The 21,184-nt window shown below is 42.4% G+C and overlaps 1 protein-coding gene across 1 annotated transcript; it reads right to left on the reverse strand.

Annotated features, from left to right (window-relative positions):
* Positions 1 to 677: 677 nt before the first annotated feature.
* On the reverse strand, positions 678 to 20,425 carry Tigit (T cell immunoreceptor with Ig and ITIM domains). Its single transcript, XM_070030196.1, has 5 exons — positions 20,377 to 20,425; positions 17,984 to 18,162; positions 16,440 to 16,769; positions 13,211 to 13,317; positions 678 to 3,520 (listed from the first exon to the last, which is right to left on the reverse strand). The coding sequence occupies exons 1-5, from the start codon at positions 20,409 to 20,411 to the stop codon at positions 3,287 to 3,289; spliced, it is 885 nt and encodes a 294-aa protein (XP_069886297.1). The 5' UTR covers positions 20,412 to 20,425; the 3' UTR covers positions 678 to 3,286.
* Positions 20,426 to 21,184: the final 759 nt, after the last annotated feature.

A 21,184-nucleotide genomic window follows, 5' to 3' on the forward strand; every position in this document is an offset into this window, starting at 1 on the left:
AATCTTCAGTGCTCCTGACACAAGTTGGAATTTCAGACTGGTGGTGATGTAGAAGTCAGTGTGTGACATTAACCTACACCTGTCCCAGCCTCAAAACTGATAACACAGCGCACTTCCACTGCACAAATGAATCCACGTGTTGTCATTCCTTTCCCATGTGAAATTCAGTGCTGTCCACTCATGAAGAACACCTATCTCAAAGCTGCAGGATTTGATCAGTATAATTCTGTGGATGATAGCTCAGGCTATATAAGCCCAGCCTTGGAATGTGTACAGAGAATGGGTAAATGAGTTCATTCATGAATTCTTGTTCATTATTGCATTTGTCCTTACTTCTTCCTGTCAGAGATCCCAAGAGGGAATCCAAGAAAATTTGAGGTTTCTACCTATCAGCACTTAGTGCTCTCCTGCCTCTCAGTCTCCTTTATGATTCTGTCCTGGATACTTCTTGAAAGACTTAAGAAAGGAAAACTTCCTCCAGTTTTTCCTCCTCAACTTTAAACAGAAATCCACAGACAGAGACACCACACCCACCCTGGTCATCAGCCCAATTCGGGGTTACAGTCCAGAGCTGAATCATCCACTAGAAATCTACTGAGGACCACATTTGCAACTTTAGATTTTCAAAGAGATGAGCTTAATGAGCAAGAGGAAACAGATGAAATTAATTTTAACAATTTATTTTACCCAACATATCTAAAACATCATTTTGTCATGTCAGCAGTATTTTAAAATCATTAATGGGAGTTTACATTTTATGACTCCCATTGTCTTAAAAAAAATCTGGTGTATATTTTACTCGTGGTGCAGTCCTGTTGAGTTTACCCCCAGCACAAGCACTGAGACAGCCACATGTAGAAAACCGCACGTCTCCATGAATCCAGCTTCCAGGGAGATTGTCTTCGCTGGTTCCCAAAGGAGATTTTCATTCCATGAGTTCCATTTTGAAATTGATTTTCTGTCAAACTGAATCTCATTTTAGTAAGCTGACCCATTTCCAACATCTATAGGCTCTTTTCTACTTTTAATCACTTATCTAAAGGGCATTTCTTAATGTTTCACAATTATCATAATTATGGCAAGTAACATCCAGCTCACATCCCAGTCCAACCTCAGCCAGAGATACCTTTCCAGTTATGTTACATGTTCATCCATTTCCAATTCATAAGTTGTGTTCTACTTCCAAGACATTTGCACTAGTTTTGCAGGAGAATAAAAAAGCCTATGAACTGTTACTTTGAGCAACAGAATTCACACGTATCCTAGCTTTCTTCCAAAGAGCTGATGCTCAGACAGGTTTCCACTAATTGTTACTAATAGTCATTACTAATATCCATTTGGCAGAAGGGAGAAAAAAGTAAAAATGAAAATCCAAAGAGGGGAAGGAAGTGAACTGTCTTTAGAGCAAATTTTTAAACAGAGCAATGCTTTGTTTTAGCTCCTGGCAAGACACAAGCTCACTTTCCTTTCTCTCAGCTCCGTGTCCATGCAAGGACATCATGCACTGGGAAACCCAGTGTCCTTGCTCATTCCTCTAGAAAATGGTAAAAAGTCTTCTTAGATCTAGCCTAAGTGTGTCTAATAGAAATCAATGGCTCAATCATCTTAATCTCCACACATAGGCCAAGGATGAAAAGGACCTATAATTTAAAAAAATGTTATTAGAAAGGTGATCTACAGAGGGGTTACAGTCATATAAGTCAGGTAAACAGTACTTTTCTTCTTGGACAATGTCACCCTTTCTCTTGCTCTCTCCAAGTTTTGCCCTCCCAGCCCCACCCACAAGTTTTATAGTTCATTTTCAACATAGTGTCTAGTGAGTACCATTGTCCATTTTAAACTTTCTATAACACACACACACACACACACACACACACACACACACACATACACACACACACCCACATATACACTTTCCCCCAAGGAAAACTCCAATTTTTGAAATCTAGATTTTCTTTCAATGGAAGATAGATTCTAGCCCAAGATGGATCTTGGGCTCCGGCACTGGCACTCAGCTCGTTGGCTGGATAGGTATTTCCTGGGGATAAACCCAATGCACATCTGGATGGTGCAGTGGTTCTCTCTACCAGGGCATCACAACGGACTTGTAGAACATTATATATGAAAGATACTTGGAATGACTTCCAAAAGAAGAAAATCTGGTTTGTTGGTTGCCTTGGTACCAGAGCCTTTTTTGTGGGACTCTGACCAATACCAACTCTAAATCCAAAGTTACCCCAGGGTGGGGGGAGGGGATCTCCATACCAGACCAGACTCATTGAGTTCTTTTGTGCTACCAGGGGAGTCCATGTTGCTTATTCCATCTGACCACCTCATCCTGAGCTGACATCTTTTCCCCAGAGTTCATGTACTATCCTTACCTCTTTACTATTTTTTATACAGTTATCTTTTTACTCCCCTGTATATTCCCAAGGGCACAAAGCAATGTCTGTCGTCCTTGTATCCCCCATCCCAGAGGCTGGTAGCATGCCTTAAACATCTTCAGTGCATCAGTATCCATGACAGCAAGAAGCGAGAGACGGATGGCTCTGTAATTAGGCCACCCTCATCATCACCTGTATCACCAAACCTTGTTCTGTGCTATTATGATGAATGTGCTTGTTCAAGCACCAACATGGCTCCAAACAGTGGATTTAAAGCCAAACCAACATGGATCTTCTTTGCTTGTATTTTTTTTCGTACTGTAGTTTGAAATCAGAACCTTATGCTTGGCAGGCAGGCAGGTGCTCTACTAATAGGCCCTGCCTCCAGCCCTGTTGTTCACCAGTGATCTTAAAATTTGGATCATGCTTCTTTTCCCAGTGTGCCTAGACCCCCATCCATCTATTTTAGATGTCCTGTCCTAGCTGAGTTGATGGTAGGTATCACCACGTCCAGCTTCCCTGCAGTGAGATGGATTCTCCCTGACATTTCTGCAAAGGCTGTCCTTGAACCATTATCTTCTTAACCTCAATGTCCCACGTAGCTAGGCTCATAGGTATGAGCCACCAGTGCCTAGTTATTGCTATTTTCATTTTTACAAAATGAACATCCGTGATGAAGGTACAGGATCTTCCCCTGAAGGCTGCCAAAAAAGAATGGAAAAGTGGAGGATGTGGAGATGGAGAAGAGGATGTCATTCACTCAACACACACACACACACACACACACACACACACACACACACACACACACACACACACACACACACACACACACACACACAGGGCACTACAGAGGATTACACATCCACCTGGAATACAAAGACAGAAGATGTCTCCAGTCACTAATCAGTCTCTGCTAAGAAAGTGAAACTCCCCAGGCTTCTGTAACTCAGGACATTAAAGTAGTCATGTGGCTCAGCATAGTCATCCCCCCTCTCCTGTCCACAGGGGACAGCTGAGCTGGCTTCCTCTTGAACACAGCTTCTGAGGGGAGAGGGAATGCTGGGGCTCCACTCCTGTAGCTCAGCTGGTGTGCTTCTTGGTCTACTTTCCACAGAAGTGATTGTGAGAGGTTTCTGCGAGAAGCAAACAAAGTGAAAATATAGGGATGTTGTTCAGAAATTGCTCCCTTCCTTATCCCCACATGTGCAAACATATAGACACACGGTGGCCAACTTGGGTTCTTACCACAGCAGTGCCTTAGTCCTTGATTTCTCCATCTTGCTATAACTACAGATCAAATACCAACTGGTCTACCAAAACCACCTTGTCACACTTACAATGCAATGTGTCCGTACCCACTTCTTTCCTGTTCCCTAAGTCCGGAGAGAGCTCTGGCAATCCGTGCTTTCTTTTTTATTCTCTCTCTTTTTTGGCAGTATTGAGTTTGAACTCAGGGCTTCACATTTGCTAGGTTGGTGCTCTACCATTTCAGCCATGCACCATTCCGCCCTTTTATTTTTTACTTTCTACTGCATTTGACAATAGTAATGAATTTACTTATATTTTTATTTACTAAGCCACACACTATGATTTCTTCCTTCCTCCTCTTGTAGCATCACTTCCCCTCATTCTCCTTCTTTTCCTTTGAACCTATACCTTTGCCTTCAGACAGGTCTGATGTTTGCACAGCAGTCCTCCAAGCCAAGGGGTCCCCCCAGGATTCTGCTCCTTGTGTTTACATTATCTGTACTCTCTCAGCATCCTTTCATTCCTGTACAACTCCGTAATCACCATCTGTCCTCTGAAGATCCAATATTTCTACCTAAATCAGCCCAAAGCTCTGCCCTGAGTTTCAAAACCAGGTGTCCACCCACTAACTTGTGGGCATCGCTGACTGATGATCCACAGCCAGTTTAGACTCAACTTGTCTCAAATGAAATCAAGGTATCTCCACCAAAAACCAAGGTGTCTCCTATACCCCTACCTACCTGGTCTGTTCTGGCTTATGTCACAACTTATCAGAACCTGGAAAGCTAACGCTGCATTCCAGTCACCCACACCGCCTCCATCCAGGCTGACTCCTTTCTCCCTTCCATGTCTTCTCTTGTGCCTGCATTCATACTCATCCACCACTATACTTCTCTTTACTTTACATGGCCATCAACACAATGATCTCTCAAAAGATGAATATTGGATCAGCCCATCCTTCTGCCTAAAAGCCTTCAACAGCCCCTACAGAAGGGTCACTTCACCTGGGGTGCACATGTGTAAATGTTCTTAAATTCTATTAAGACTTTTAGATAAAGGTACATTCTTCTGGAAGAAAATCCATACTTCAAGCTGGATTCCAGCGACTCACACCTGTAGTCTTAGCTACTCAGGAGACTGAGATCTGAGGATGGCAGTTCAAAGCCAGCCTGGGCAGAAAAAGCCATGAGATTCTCATCTCCAATAAACTCAGAAAGGCTGGAAGTGGTGCTATGGCTCAAAGTGGCAGTGTGCCAGCCTTGAACAGAAGCAGCTCAGGGACAGTGCCCAAGCCCTTGCCAGGACTGGCAAGAAAAAGAAAAAAAAAGGTCCATGATTCATTGCATTCCCCACACACAGAAAATTATGATGGCCCCAATACCCTGTGTAACTCGGTCATGCCTTTCCAGCTTCTTCTGCTGTGCCTCCCAAAAACAACACCCTGACTTCTGAAGCTTAGATGCCAGAGAGATACCGAAATAGGACTCTACTTGGAGCTGGGCTAGCTTTCCCTGAGCTCAGAGGCCACACCACTGCTGTACCTACTTTGGGATACACTAAAAGGCACAGACAGGAGAAGGGGCTGTGCTATATTCTTTATAACATTAGAGATTCAATGTATGTCTTCCAACTGAAAACTGGTGGTACATACTTGGGCACGCGTATGCCTATGCATACACACTCACACATACTCTCATACATCCTTGTCCTATAAGAGCCTAACGTTCCAAATCAAGGAAACATCTCATTGCCAGCCAACTATAGATTCTCCCATGGTGACAACAGCACAGAGCAATCTATTTAGGGAAATCAGGGATGTCAAAACGACCACCCCATCCGCAGAAGTGCACTGTAGGTGAGAGTTAGGCAGAAAGGAAGATAAGAAAAAGAAAATCAAAGAACAGCAGGCACTGTAGGATGGCAAGAGAAATGCTTACTGATGTCTAAGGGCAATGTTGATGCCATCCCAGCACCACTGAAGACTCCTCTAACGCAAGTCACCCCCCCACTCCCGCAGTGCACCCTACTGTAGGTCTGAGTGACAGAATTACAAGCAGCCAAAGACGGAAAATAACAGCAACAAACGCATACCAAATCTCCCTCTGTCACTCTCTGCTTCCGGGACAGGAAACACCAGCATCAGTCTCAACCAGAGTCAAGCCTAGCAGTGCAGTGCACCAATATAGGCAGAGGTTGAGACAGATGGTTCAGGGGCCATGGGTCTGTGCATGGCAAACAGGTGTCAGAAATTCTGAATGGAGCTTCCTTTGGGGGCCTGAGGATTTGTTCCTAAAAAGAGACCACGGTCTCAGCAACACATACACAAGTCAGCCACCTCTCTCCACATACTACTTCATTCATACATGTTCAGAAGAAGTAACTAAACACACACTCTAGAATGAAGAAAGGAAAAGGCTATCATTGCTCATGAACATAAGTTTCAAATATCTACTATGGCCCTTGGTGTCTCTAATCCATTTTTGAAGACATGAATAGTCAATTCTTCAAGTAAATGTTGACCTTTTGCACTATGTGTCCTTGTTCCTATTGTTGGTACAACAAGCTTGTAATCTTAACACTGGTGGTTCCATTTTCATCTATGCTGCATGGAAGACTCTATAATTATAATCAATGTTTAAAAAAAATTAGGTCTGAGATTAATGCACTGAAAACATGTATTATCCTCTAGAACAAAAGGAGCTCAGAGATTGCGGCTAAGTGCTCCCAGAACAAATGAATATTTCCCTGAGGAGAATGTGAGGAGAGTGAACTATGGAGTTGGCATAGTCCATTGTCCAAGATCTTGACATACATATTTTTCTTTTTCTTCATGGAAAAAAATCCCTTGAGAACACTTTCCCCAGTAACCGCTTAGCAAATAGCATGTATTCATGGTAAGTTGATGCACTGCAAATACTTGTAATATGCTTAGAATAAATACAGGAACCTAATACATAGTAATCATGAATACATGTCAGAAATAAATCACAAGTATCTATGTGAACTGACTCAAGTGTATCCACAACCATATAAGGGTAATATCACAATTTTCCCTATTTTACGGAGGAGAAAAATGAAGCTCAGAAAAGTTGTATGGTAGAGCTGAAGGATAAGGCTAGGATCCAAAGCTAGATCTGTTGTCTGCACCCCTCCACCTCGGCCCCCCAAAATATGCTCCTGAACAGTTCAATTGGCTGGCTGTTGGGGACCATAATGACTGCTGCTGCCTTGCTTTGATTCTTCTACCTGATGGGTGCTCCCATTCCTCAGATGCTGGCATCACAGCTTGCAAACTCACAGCTGCTCCTTCTCAGGTAATTCATTCTTAGGTTGGATCCTCCTGAGTGAGCAGCTAGCAGTCAGGTTCCAAAAGGCCAGATACCTGCTTCAAGATGTGACCAGCTCTGAATGTAAGTCTTGCTTCAGTCAGGAAATCACATCCCCAGCAGAAATTGCATCCATGACAGACTTGGACCCTACTCTGTCTTCACAGCAGACGCCTATCATGATAAATGACTGTAGCAGCCTTTGCATGCCAGCCCCTTTCTGAGACCCTAATGCAAACTTGTCGTTCCTGCTCAATGATGCTTCAGGCAGCCCCTGAGGACTGAATTAGGCAGAGGGCTTGCTCACCGTGGGAGGCACTCGGGAGTCCATGGGTGATGGTGAAATGGGAAGAGACACAGAAGGAAAGGGATTACAAACTGGCCTTTTTCCCAGTGATAACCCTGAGCAGAGAAAATGACAGGCTCATCTTTATCAACTTAAAGCCAAGCAGAAAGGCACAGCTACTCGTTGGTAGCTTGTAAACACATCTTTACCCACAGCATCTGAGGACCAGGCACAGGGGATAAGAGTAAAAGTAAAAGAATTTCAAAGAAGGCTGCAGTCATACTGTACTCACAGGGCCTAGTGGAAAGCAAGGGTCTTTGAGTCCTGGATGGATGTTTCTGGGCAAATGCTTTTGAGAACCTTGAACCAGCTGCTCCTCTTGTGTGACCTGGAGCTGCAGAACTTGTCACTTTCCTGATAGAAAATATGCCCTAGTAGGATGTGCCTCCAACATTTCTACTGGCCAGCAAACCCTTCATTACAATAAAGCAGCAGCTTTACACTAAGGGAGAAAGTGCTTGGCCAGCTAAAGGAAGGGGAAGAGTATACAGAAAAAGATGTCACTAACAGTACCTGGCAAGAGCTAGGAGATGATGCCTAGGAGCCAATCTTGAAGGTGCTGAATCAGAAGTGAGCAAGTCTAGTAGACTGTAAGGTTAAATGAGAGAAAACTTGATAATATTGGGATTCATCCCATAACTGAGATTTTATACTTCACAGGGGCCCTGGGAGACAAGTCTCTAAGACACTGCTTTTAATAGAGAGCCTAACACTGCTTTGGAAAACTGCAGAGAAAAGGAAATAGAATTCTCACAGAGGAAGAATTCTAGAATGGCCCTGGGACAGGAGCAGCTCTGGCCCATTGCTACATTTTGTTCAGTCCACAAACCACAAGTGATTTTTTTCCATTTTCAAGTAACTAGATTTTTTTTAAAAAAAGAAGAGTGATATTTTATGACACATAAAAATTATATGACACTTATATTTCAGTGTTTATAAATGAGGGTTTACTGGAAGGGAAGCATGTTCATTTGTGTATTATGCATTGTGTCCTCATGCTATTGTTACAACAGAGACCATACAGTCCACAAAGCCTAGAAGATCTGCTATCTATTGCTCTCCAGAGAAACTCGGCCAATCTGGGTGATGGTAGAAGACACTTTTACACACCTGGGTCCCTAGTAGCAATGAGGATGGAAGACATTAAGTGGCAGGAGGAAAGGAAGATGGCAGCACTTAAGAAGCCAAGAGGATGTAATTGTGGAACCAAGGAAGCCTGATCCACAGGGATATTAAGATGGCTAAAACAGCACTGTGTTCTAGGAGAAATATAGATGGACCGCCAACAAAAGCATTGCTTACACATGCAACAAAAAATGTCAAGAATACATGAGAGAAGGCTAAAGCCATATTCCTTGCCCCATTTCCATGAAGAGTACCGGTGTAAATATGGCCCATTTGTCCTTCAGCTCCCATCACCAACCTTCTCCACTTTATTGTGTACACTAGCACAACTTCACTATTCGAACCTCACCAATGGGTTCCTTATCTGCCACAAAAAGCAACAGGAGAGGGAGGGAGCAACGGAGAGTAATGTAAGGCCTCTTTGCAGGGTGGCCTTGCCTGGTTGTGAGCAAAGGAAATGACATTTCTTAAGGTATAATCTTCATATATACTCTTTCTTTCCTTCCAGGTTCTAGTAACAACTCTTTATCCTCTCCCAAAATAACAAGGGATTGTTATGACACACTGCTACCCAACACTATGGCTTCCTTATATTCTGCTTACATTTTTGTAAATCCTATTATTAAACTGTCTTTCACCAAGCTATTTCAGAGAGTTATATGTACCCTGCTGGGACCTTGACGAATGCAAGTAAGAAGTACTAGGAGTGAGGAAAGGGGCGGGGGGAATCACTAGAGACTCCAGCCCAAGTATATAAAGAAGCAGAGACTTGAACTAGACAAGATGAAATGAGGCTGTGAAATGGAGGACAAGTGAATAAAACCTTGCAGAAGTGAGCAACGGGACTTGATAGCAACCGACTCTGTAACTTTTCTTCTTTTGTAACCTCGGTGATGGACAAAGTTCATCTGGTTGCCTGGCATAAGAATTAACCAGCCTTGACTCCAAACTGCTACCTGTAAAGAGCCTTTGATCCATCTCAGAGATGCAGAATGCTGGTGGAAGCAGAGGACATTTGCCAACCCCCTGTGGTTCCCTGCCCAGCTGGGATATCAGCTGTTATTCTTGTCATCTCTTTGTTTAGTCAAGCATTTCTCTCATTTTCACTTTCCCTTAGAAGTCCCATTTCCTAATCATGTCTCTCATAATATCCAAGATGTACAGGAAAATACTGTAGCTCATTCACTGGCTTTCTTGACAGCACTAGCCACATCTCAGCCACTTCTTGGACCCTAACACCCTGTTCAACTAGATCTGTCAGTGATGAAGAAGTATGAACCAGGTAGGCTCACAACCTCAATGTTAGCCACATAACCTGGAAGTAGTTTGAATTATGGGATTTTTGCAGACAAGGTAGTATGCTAGACAACTTTCTACTGGCATAAGGGCTTAGGTGATTTTCAAGAGAAATCACCTCTCATGTGAGATTTTTCTGCTATTGGAGACTTTCTGTAACTCCCATGGAACCAGTTAGTAAGATCCTGCAGGTGCCTCAAGCACTATGGCAGTTCACTTAAAAGAGTAGTTCAGATCTTCCTCCAGGTACACTCCAACCTCTTCTTGATCAAATAGATTACAGTGAAAGGTCTTAGCTTCTCTTTGTTTATAGAACAAAGGTTGGAGAAAAAAATGTATGTCAAACAAAATATTATTTATTATACCATTACTCTTGCTACTGGTGCTAGTTAAAGAATATAGAGTATGTTTACCTATCCAGAAAGTGGACAGAATTAGACTAAAATTCCAAGAACAAGGATGGGGGTATGACTAAGTGGTAGAGCTCTTGCTTCACAAGCATGAGGGCCTGGGTTCAAAACTCCAATACCACCAAAAAATTGTCCAAGACTAGTAATTGATAATAGATATGATTGTGCAGAAAAGGCATGACTCCATAACAGAATAATTAACAATCCAAACAAACAAACATGGTGGGGACAATTAAAGGCAAATGAAAAATGTGGGTGGAGCTTAAGAGGAAAAGGGCAGACAAATGGAGATAGTGGGTATGGAAATAGTGGGTATAAACAGTCATAATACCCAATATATACCTGCGTGAAAATGAAACTAGCTAACTTGAAAAGATGGATGGTATTAGAATAGACAGAGAATAATGGAAGGGGTCACACTGGACAAGATGCATTGTACTCATAAATGGACATGAATTGAATCATATTTGTATAACTGGAGATGATAAAAATTAATTCAATAAAAGAACAAAATAAAATAAAACACTAAAATATCACGAGGTCTAAACAGAACATTTCAACAACACTCCCTTATTAAGTAATTCTAATTTGTACAATTCATTCCATCTCAGACTCAGATGTCTCTATGGTCTTCAAAAGAGCAGCAACAGTAAAAAAGAAAGAAGAGAAAGGGAGGAAATGAGGAAAGGGGGAAGGGAGGGAGGGTAGGGGAAGGGAGGAAAGGAGGGAAGGAAGAAGAGGAAAGAAATGAAAGAGAAAGGAAGGAAGGGAAAAAAGAAAGAAAAAGTCAAATAGAACTTAAATTAGAAAGAAAAGAAAATCAGAGAATGCTCCTTTTTCTGGGAAAAGAGAGGGCAAAAATTCACAATACAAAAGCAAGAGCTTAAGACCAGGGAGTTCTCCAGGTCCCCCTGTCATTCAGACTGATATTAGGTCAGAGAGAGGAAAAGAGCTGGCCAGGAATTAGGAACTGACCTAGAACCTGGAACTTTAGTGGAGTCCTGACCCTGCAAAAGTCATACTTAAAATGGAGGTGTAAGATATAACATAAAAAAAGAAGTTGTGCTTCTGGCAGAGCTCTGCTTGACTGTGTTGCTTTGGACTCATCCTTCCACTGGGAACAACTAGAAAAGATGATGAAAATATTAGAAACATCTGTCTGAAGAAATTAGGGATCTAACCCATGTGGAATGTGTAGGCTGTAAACAAGAACTGGGAGTAGAAGAAAACCTAGAAAATGAGATGAGTATTTGGAGACATTATCTCCTAGAGATAATTGCCTGAAGTTATACTTGAGAAGCAGATAAAATTAAAACAACACGCACACACATACACACACACACACACACACACACACACACACACACACACACACACACACACACACACACACACACACACACACACACAGCTCCTATCTAGAGAGGCAACATTTGGGGATCTGAAACTGCCAAGGAGAGGAGACTGGAAAGCACCATAGGATTTGAACTGGAATCCCAAAGACCACATACGAAGGAAAGGAGCAGCAGAACGGGAAATCTAGCCCCCGCCTCTCATGACTGATTTATCTGGTGACAGAGATAGCTGGAGCCTCAGATGAGGCACCTGCCACATGCAGTAGGAACACTCTGGAGAAGACATTGTATCAGTTTTGCATGTAGCATTTATAGCACACAATAAAAAATGTATCAGTCAAAGAGACAAGATATGACCTATAAACAGGTAAAAGTAGACAACAGAAAAAAAAATCCCAAGAGTACCAATTAATAGGATTATGAGGCACACACTTCAAAATAATTAACATTTTTCAAAAAATTAAAAAGCAAGATTGGGGATTTTGATAGACTGTTATACTACTTAAAGATGAGACACATGAAAGGAGACACTTAGTTAACTGGAAGGTATGTCAGAAGAAAACATCCACTCTAAAATATAATGAGACAAATGGATTAAAAAATACACAAAAAGAGGCTAAGAGACATTGTGACAAAACAGAAAATGTCTACAATACCTGTACTTAGAGCTTTAGAAAAAGAAAAAAAAAGCAAAAACTAGTGAAATGATATATATGATGACAGAATGGCTATGATTGACCCCAAACTGACAGACATCATCAAGCTCCAAATATAATAAACAGCTTAATTATATCACTGTACAATTTCTGAAAACTAAAGACATCTTTTAAAAGAGAAACAGAAGGGGTAAAAAAAATCTAAATTCCCAATAAAATGATAAGAATGTAGACAATGGGATAATATTTTCCACATGCTGAAAGTAATTGCCAGCACAGAATTCTATACCTCGCTAAACAAATATATCATTTTTAATTCAATGGGTAAAAATAATTTTGGACAAACAGAAACCAAAATACTCCATTACCAATAAACCTGAACTAAATAATTACTCTCAGATATTCTTTAGGTGGAAAAAAAATAAAACACAATAGAACATTCAGGATAGAGTTACAGGAAGAATAGATTGAAGTCAATATTGACACATAAAACCACAATGATTATCTATTTGTCAAAAGTATAGAGAACATTACAAGACCTGAAAACAATAGAAGGAAGTTGGAGAGGGAGGAGATTTTTTTAATGTGTTAATATACTCTAAGATTCTTGCATAATCCAGAAAAAGGTGAAGGTGCTAATAGATTAATACTAAAATGTAGACCCTTACTCAGCCAAGGGTACCGGATTACCCAGTTGGGAATTGAATGAGGCTCTAGCCCCAAAGCCCTCACACAACAGTAGACATACTCAGAGATACTTGAGACTCACAATAGTCACACACTCAAAGCAGCAGCTTATGCAACAGGCAGAAACTAGTAACTGTAGGTAACAGACATCAAGACAGGAAGGATAGAGGTCCAACCTTCCAGGAGCTCTGAGCCTGAAAGAGCAACACAGAAGAATACAAAGGAGTGCATGAAAAAGTAGAGCAAGTCTGTGAAAGGGACAAGGAGCATGGGCAAGGTGACATTCGGGTGTCTCCCAGCATAGAGACGGTTGACAGCAGCGGGGAGGCATGGATGGGGATGCCTGGGACTGGATTTGCAGGAAGAGCCATTACCTTTCTTGACAATGTGACCGCCCTGATGACTGCACTGCAGATGGCCCCCAGTACTGTGGCCATGGCTCCCAGCAATGGAATTAGGACCCAGGTACTGTTCTTACTCACTAGAGAGAAGACAAAATATATGTAAGTGGCAAAGCTGCCTCCTCCACCCTGCCCAGCCTGGGTTTTACTGCTCAGAGATCAGGGTTGGCCCAGGCCCTTCCTCTAATTCCAACTCTGAAATCATTAAGCCCAATTCTTGGCACAACAGAGCATCTATCTGGCCTGTCATCAAATCAATGACAGATGTCCCAAGTAGTGGCATGCCTCCTGTACCTGACCCAGAGCAAACCACGGTGGTTCTCTTTTCCTCTAGTCAATAGTCATTTTCTTCTTCCACACTTCCTATCTACATATAACAGCTTTTTTCTTGAATATATTTTTATTATCTTTCAGAAGTTGCACAAAAGAGTGGACATTCAACAAAGCAGTTTATGAATGCAATGCATCTTGATCAATGTCACGCCCTTTTAATTAGAAATCAAAATAACATTAGGATCACATTGCACAAAGAAAAAGCACAGAGAGTTCCCCTTCATCTTGTGCCCTATAATACTTCTTTCCCACTAGGCTGTGAAACCCTGGAGCCTTTTCCCCAGGTCTTGATGCATAGTAGAAGCTCAATGATATTAGCAATATAAAGGGATGCCTGAGCAAGTGATTGGCAAGAATCAGATTCATTGTCAACATGTTTACCCGTGTTTCAGCCGCTGTCCCAGGGGCATTTTCTAACAGTGGGTGAGTCAACTCTATATCAGCACATCATAGTGTCTTACACCTTTTTGCACTCCACAGATGAGGAAAGATCCACCAGGAGCTAAGTAGTCTTCTCTGAGGTGAACAACAGAGCAGGATTTGGACCCAGGCTCTCCAGCATCAGAGTCTGAGCTCTTATTCACTGTGCTATAACAATCTGAGATACACTCATCATTTTCCAACTTTTAGAATTGATTTAAGTGCCCAGGTGGATACACCTATGCGGAAATCTTGGAAATTCTGAAGCATCTCACAAATGTCAATTATTGTACACTTAAAATAGCACTGGTTGTGCCTTGTTGTTTTTGTTTTGTTTGGTTTTGCTTTTCTTTTTTTAACAAGAATCTAATCTTTACAAACACAAGGATTAATTCTAATTTGTATGACCATTACTAAACCAGTATGATGACCCTTTGCATGTAACCACATTACCTGGTCCTGTCCATAGATAAGACGTGCTTCCTCTCAAAGGGACAAAGGACACACATTTTCTCTCATATGCAGATGCTAGATATGAAATACCCTGGGACATGAGAAATTATACGGAACTCTAGACATTCACACAGTGAACTCAAAGGAAGATACTCAGGAGAAGAACACAAAGATGCAATACCTATATGCATCTGATCATATAAAATAATATTTATCCAAATGAACTCCAGGAAATGGAAACAAGAGGGTTTTTTGTTGCTTTTTTGTTTTCTTTTTATCTTGTTTGCTCATTTATCTGTCTTTGGGAGGATAAGAAATGGAGGGACAAAAGGTAAACAAATTCAGCAGTGGTACTCACTAGACACTATGTTGAAAATGAACTATGCAACTTGTGGCTGGGAATGAGAGGGAAGACCTGGAAGAGAGTGAGGGAAGGGATAACATTGTCCAAAAGAAATCTACTCTTTATCTGACTTATGTAACTGTAACCCTTCTGTACATCCCCTTTATAATAACAATAAAAATGAATAAATTTTTTAAAAGATGTGCTTCTAATGCAAAAATCTGTGGTTTTCAGTCATGGTTATACATGACAAGGATACAGGAGCTTCTGAAACATCACATGGTAGCTCAGCCCACAAAGTCTCTGACTTCATCTCTCTCCCCCTCACCTCACCTTCTCCCTCTCTCTCTCTCTGTATAAATATAGATATAGATAGATGGATAGATAGATATAGATATTGATATCGATAGATGGTAGATAGCTATAGATATACACACAAATGTATGTGCGTATATATATGTTATGTATATGTTTTGATATAATATATAAATATATAAAATAATACATGTATTATTTTTTATATATTTTATATATATTTTTTTATATATATTATATTAAATATACTATATATATTATAATATAATATATATAAATATATAAAATAATACATACATGTATTATATTATATATATATTTTATATTATATATATTTATATATTTTATATATATATTATTTTATATATATAATACATGTTTATACATTATATATATGCATATAAGTGTTTGTATATGTTAGTATATGTATGTTTGTTCAGGCAGCTGAATTTGTTTTGTCAGTTCTGGGGTTTGAACTCTGGGCCTGGGCACTGTCCCTGGGCTCTTTTTGCTAGAGGCTAGCACCCTACAACTTGAGCTACAGTGCCACTTCTGCTCTTTCTATGAGTAATTGGAGAGAAGAGACTCATGAACTTTCCTTCCCAGTCTAACTTCGAACCATGATCCTCAGATGTCAGGATTACAGGTATGACCCACCAGCACTAAGCACTAGGGATGCTCTCTCTCTCTCTCTCTCTCTCTCTCTCTCTCTCTCTCTCTCTCTCTCTCTCTCTCTCTATCTCTCTCTGTCTCTCTCTCTCCCCTCTCTCTTTTATGAACATTTTTATTTGTATTATTTCTTACAACCTAAACAAATTTTATTAATTTTTTTGTCTATTGTAAAGGTGATAAGCAGGGGATTACAGTTACATGTAAGGTAATGAATACCTTTATTTCTTCCTTCCTTCCTTCCTTCCTTCCTTCCTTCCTTCCTTCCTTCCTTCCTTTCTTTCTTTCTTTTTTTTCCTTCCTCCATTCCTCCCTTCCTTCCTCCTTCTTTTTTCTTTTTTTGCCAGTCCTGGGGCTTGAAGTCAAGGCCTGGGCACTGTCTCTGAGCTTCTTTTGCTCAGGGCTAGCACTCTATCTCTAGAGCCATATCACCAATACATTTTTTTAAAACACTGTTACCCCCTCTCTCATTTAAGTAGTATCATTGCTGCATTAGGTCATCCTTTGTGCTGCTCTTTCTGTGATTCTCTTTCCCTTCCCAGATAAAAAATCTTTGATAAATCAAATGTGCTCTAGAACTGAAAAGCCCTTTGTCCCCCGAGAGTTTTCCAAGATGGCATTTTCTATGCAAGAGAAGGAGGTTCATCAGCCACTCTGCAGAAGGCATACCTGAGCGTTCCAGGACCTCCAGGAAGATTCTTCCCTTATAAATCCCATCAGGGTAGGTATGGTAGATGCACAAGTACTCCCCTGTGTCGTTCCTGGTCAGTGACAGGATGGTGAGGCCCAAGCTGGGGCCTGGGATCAACCGCTCTCCGAAGCTTGGGTTAATGTACCACCCAAAGTCAGTATGGTAAGTGGCCAGAAATTTCTCCTGTTGCTCCCAGTTGACCTGAGTCACGTTAGCCATGGTGGAGGAAAGGAGGCATTGTAAGATGACAGAGTCATCTTCCTCTGCAGAAATGTTCCCCTTGGTTATCAGTACTCCTGTCATAACTCCTAGAGGAGAGGGAGAAGCACACGTGAATCACCGGCCAGCAGCCAGCCTTCATGTAGATGTTTCCCTGTCAATTCAGCTCTGCCAAAGTCCATAGATTCCTGATTTCTCATGTTGAGACATGTCCTCTGGATGCCTGTCCTTCAAGGTTCCAAGCCCAAGCCTTTGGCTCCTTTCTAGTATTCTTGTTCTCATACCTCCATTCCAATCCAGCCCACCATGCCTGCTTCCAGATCTGCCATCTGCTCCATGCACGTAGAGCGTCTAAGACCTCCACCTCTTGGAGGACCCCAGCTCATAGCAACCTGTGTTCCTTGCACTGTCTGCATTATATAATTAACACCTTCACTACTTGTCATATGGCTCCATGACTTAGTGTGTTGCCCTCTCTGGGCATTCTGCTGTACAGCTTCATGACTAGCTTGCTGTTTTCTCTCCCTACTACATGACATAAGCCCTCTTCAGCACCACACATGGTTTCCACAAGTCCTTTAGAAACCTAATCTCATGCCTACTCCTGCCCTTCAAATAAAATCCTGCTATCTGGTGGATTGCCATTTAGGGTACCCAGAAAAGTATTAGGAGAACCAAGATATCCAAAGGAAAGGAGACTGAGCAAGAAACTGTTCTCCTAGGAAAAATCTACCTCTTCAGTACATCACTCCCTAGCACACTGACCAGCACTCCTCCTAAGTTGCTAAAATTACAGGGTGAGCCACTGGCGCCCAACTATACTACCTTTAAGTGCTGTGTCTTCTATTTCTCTGAAATATTTGTTTAAGACTTTTAATATAAAAGAAATAAACTTAACAAAATGCAGTCTGTGACTCTGGAAGCTAGGAAGGAGACATTTTTCATCCACAGAAAACTACCTGCCACGTTTTTCTGGAAGTCTGTCAAAAATGGAAGACAGAGCAAGAATAAGCTTCTAAAACCCAATTGAGAATTCCTCCATCTTGGGCCCCCATCCCCATTTTCTTAGTTTCTTCTGCTCCTCCCCCCACCCCGCCTCTCCTTTTTTGCACTGGCCAGTCAGGACCCCAAACCATGAAAATCTGTGACCTCCGATCTGAAGTTCATCTTCTCATCTGAGGGTACGCAGGACTCACATCCACATTCCCTTCCCTAAACAGCTGTAGTATAGACTCCAGGCCTTCTCTGCACCACATTTGGCCTTCTTTCCTCTCCCCTGCTCTCCTGGATTTTTAGGCCTTACCTGAGGCAAGGAGGGCGGCCTGCCTCAGCCCCTGGGCCCACAGCAGGAGCAGCCAGCCGTGCATACTTCTGGCCAAGAGGCCTCCAGGAAGCAGATGTGGCCTCTTTTGTGACCAAAACTGTCCAACTACAGATGGCAGGGTGAAACTGAACCTCTGAGAGAGGTGGGTCTTGAAAAACCTGAGTTCAGCAAAAGCAATGTCAATAAGATGAAGCTCTCAAAAAAAAAAAAGAAAGTAAGGTCAACACGATAAAGTAACAAGAACACAGACTACATAGAGTGAACCACAAGAAAGACTATGACAGAAACACATTTACAAATAAACAAAAAGACATGGTCTCAGGTACTGGAGTCTTCGGTGACAATTTGTGAAGCTACTGTTTTTAAGCTTTCAGTTTTACTGTACTTTTTAAAAAGTCAGCCCTTGTGTGAAAAGTTCAGAGCCATGTGTGCAGGGCTCTGCGAAGCCTGCTACTGATAGGGTCTGTCCACTGCATTTCCCTGACTTCACTCTGCTGACGAATGCACAACCATCCCAGACACCTGTAAGGAGAGGTATTTACAAACAGGTGTATGGATGAGTCATAACTCCATTGGGGTAGATAGATCCAAGGTCCTGGATAAACAGAGCAACTGTCTCTTGAATGAGATCCTGTTCTCAAATCTTATTTCTTTTATCCAGATTGAATTGTGCAGATTTTTTGAATTCTTCTCAGTTCCTCTGACATTGCACGTTCAGAAAAGGTTAAAAGAGACTTTTCTAGTACATAGTAGTTACCCTACGAGAGCTGTAGGGTAGAGACGGGTGAGCCCCACACACCTAACCCTGGAAAGGGACTGGCTTATGGATATCCATTGAGCCACTCTCCCTTTCCCTTTGCTTCTGTTTCTTTTTCCATCCTGCCATTTAAAAGTTCCTGAATTCTTCCAAAGCACTGCCCTGAGTAAGCACCAGGTTCAGAAAATACAAAGATGAATAATCTCATCTCCCTCTGAGGTACAAAGATGCATAAGCTTGTCTCCATCTGCAGTGAGTTTACTGAGTATGTTCACTGGTGAAGCCCCCGAAGGAGAGAAGACAGAGGGACTGCATTCCCTGCCTCTCCACCTCTCACCGCAGCAGCCCTAGGCATGCTCTATGTGGAAATCCCGAGTATCTGCGTTTCCATCCATTCACATCCTGGTGCCATAATGACCAAACACTCTGAGCATTCCCCACTGTCCTCCTCTCCTTTTGTTCAAGCTACTCTACCTCAGACCAGTTGTCCACTCCTCCACCCCTGCATCCATTTTCGATTCTATACCATAATCCATATGCTCTCCTTTCCCCTCTGCCAGACCCTTTGACAGCAATGCCTTTCCAACTTCTCTCTGCCCTCTTAAATTCAACCTGTCTCTCAAGGGACATCCAACAGCCACAGTCCCTGGGCCAAAGAAGCAAGAATACCTAATATGTCCAAGAGAAGCTTCTGGAGTGGGACATAAAAGGTGTTGCCAAAATTAGTTCCTGAGGCAGAGAGGACCCAGGAGTGGGAGACCCCTGGACAGCTGGTGAGTATATAGCACAGAAAAGGGCAATAAAAATGTTCAGCCTAGCTGGGCACCAGTGGCTCACGCCTGTAATCCTAGCTACTCAGGAGGCTGAGATCTGAGGATCACAGTTCAAAGCCAGCCCAGGCAAGAAAGTCTGTGAGACTCTTATCTCCAATTAACCACCAGAAAACCAGAAGTGACGCTGTGGCTCAAAGTGGTAGAGCATTAGCCGTGAGCAAAAGAGCCCTGAGTTCAAGCCCTATGGCTGACATAAAAAAAAGAAAAGTTCAGCCTGTGTTTGTATGCTTGTAGAGTGAGGTGGGAGGGAGCTGAAGAGACAGGACCTGTCTTACATAAGAAGAAATGATGAGAAATGATTTGCGCTGCAAAGGAAAATATTAAAGAAGTAAGAAGTTTTCTGTTTATTTCTAAAGAGGATCATGGTCAAGTACCTTTTGATCTGTGGTGCTCTTCAGAGACATTCATGAGTAGCACTAGACCATGGAGTCCCATCTGGGACTGAAATCATCCTGGTTCTGAGACTTTGGAAAAATGACCCAGCCACCTCAAGCCTCTAATTCCTCATCTGCATATAGGACAACAGTACATCCTTCATAGGGTGGTTGTGAGAATGAACTAATGTTGAATAAGGTGCTTAGCACGGTGCCTGGAAAATCAGAGGAGGCAATCCTCTCTATCTAGCATATTTTACCAAGAATAAAATCCTTATCTTCAGACTCCAAAGCTGGGATTCAAAAAGACATCTTCATTCTTCAGATGGATCTGATGTGAAAATATGAGGATCTAAAGTGTAGGCAAAAAAGTGGCCCCCGGGCCAGCCAGACCCTGAGACTACTTACCTGGGTTCAAAGTAGATGACAGAAGAATCCCTCATCCCAACCTTGTACAAATCCCTCTGAGCCTTGTATGGGACTCAGCGTGGGAAGCTGGCTGGCCTGCACCCACTTAGCACCTCCTGGCCCCCAGGAGCACCTCACTGGGAAGCAGGCCTGGTATGAAGGTTCACGGCAACACCTGGTGTTTTGGGGCCCCTCAGCTTCTCCTAGGGCACAGTGAGACTCTCTGAGCCCAGTCAGGTGCTGACTTCTTGCCAGTGGAAAGTTCTGAAATGAGTCATCATGCTACTTTTTCTCCCCTATCTTCTGAGGTTGTGGGCTGGACAGGTCTGGTCAGCCTTTGACACAGTTGGGTGGGTGCAGGTGTTGGGGAAAGGATCTCATATTTGTCTGAAAACTGGGGGCTTAGATGTTAAGCCCTCCCCAGACAGACATTCACAACCTAACCTTCTTGGCCTGCTGCAGGCCCCCATCTGCAGGAGCCTGTGACTTGCCCACAGGAAACAACCTGGGGCTTTCTCTGGAAGCAATTGCTCAGCAAGGGGTTCAGGCTTCAACCTCTCCACAATCATACTGGGGCTCAGAAGTGGTGGTGAGAGCTCCAGGGCTCTCACGACTGTCTTTCCCCACCTGTCCTAGCCGTTGATCAGAGCTACTTAGTAATGTAATAATATCGGCTGTGGAGGGCAATGACGTTCTCATCCAGCCCCATAGGCCAGCGCCCCCTAGTGGCATTTTGTATTCTGGCAGAAGGCCGAAAGAAGGCCCTGTTGGTGCCTACTACAAAGAGCTAAGGGAGAATGTGACAGGA

Source organism: Dipodomys merriami, unplaced genomic scaffold (assembly GCF_024711535.1).
Source record: "Dipodomys merriami isolate MVZ:Mamm:240054 unplaced genomic scaffold, mDipMer1.0.p SCAF_2, whole genome shotgun sequence".
In the NCBI taxonomy this organism is placed as follows: domain Eukaryota; kingdom Metazoa; phylum Chordata; class Mammalia; order Rodentia; family Heteromyidae; genus Dipodomys; species Dipodomys merriami.

Bases quoted from the DNA above. Each gene is read 5' to 3' on its own strand.
- Tigit (XM_070030196.1), bottom strand. From the start codon at position 20,411: ATGAGGGATTCTTCTGTCATCTACTTTGAACCCAG. The intron at 13,318-16,439 runs GTATGCCTTCTG...TCTTCTCTCTAG, and splicing joins GGAGGTCCTGGAACGCTCAG to TGAGTAAGAACAGTACCTGG. The intron at 3,521-13,210 runs GTAATGGCTCTT...TGCTTCTCGCAG, and splicing joins CGGTCACATTGTCAAGAAAG to AAACCTCTCACAATCACTTC.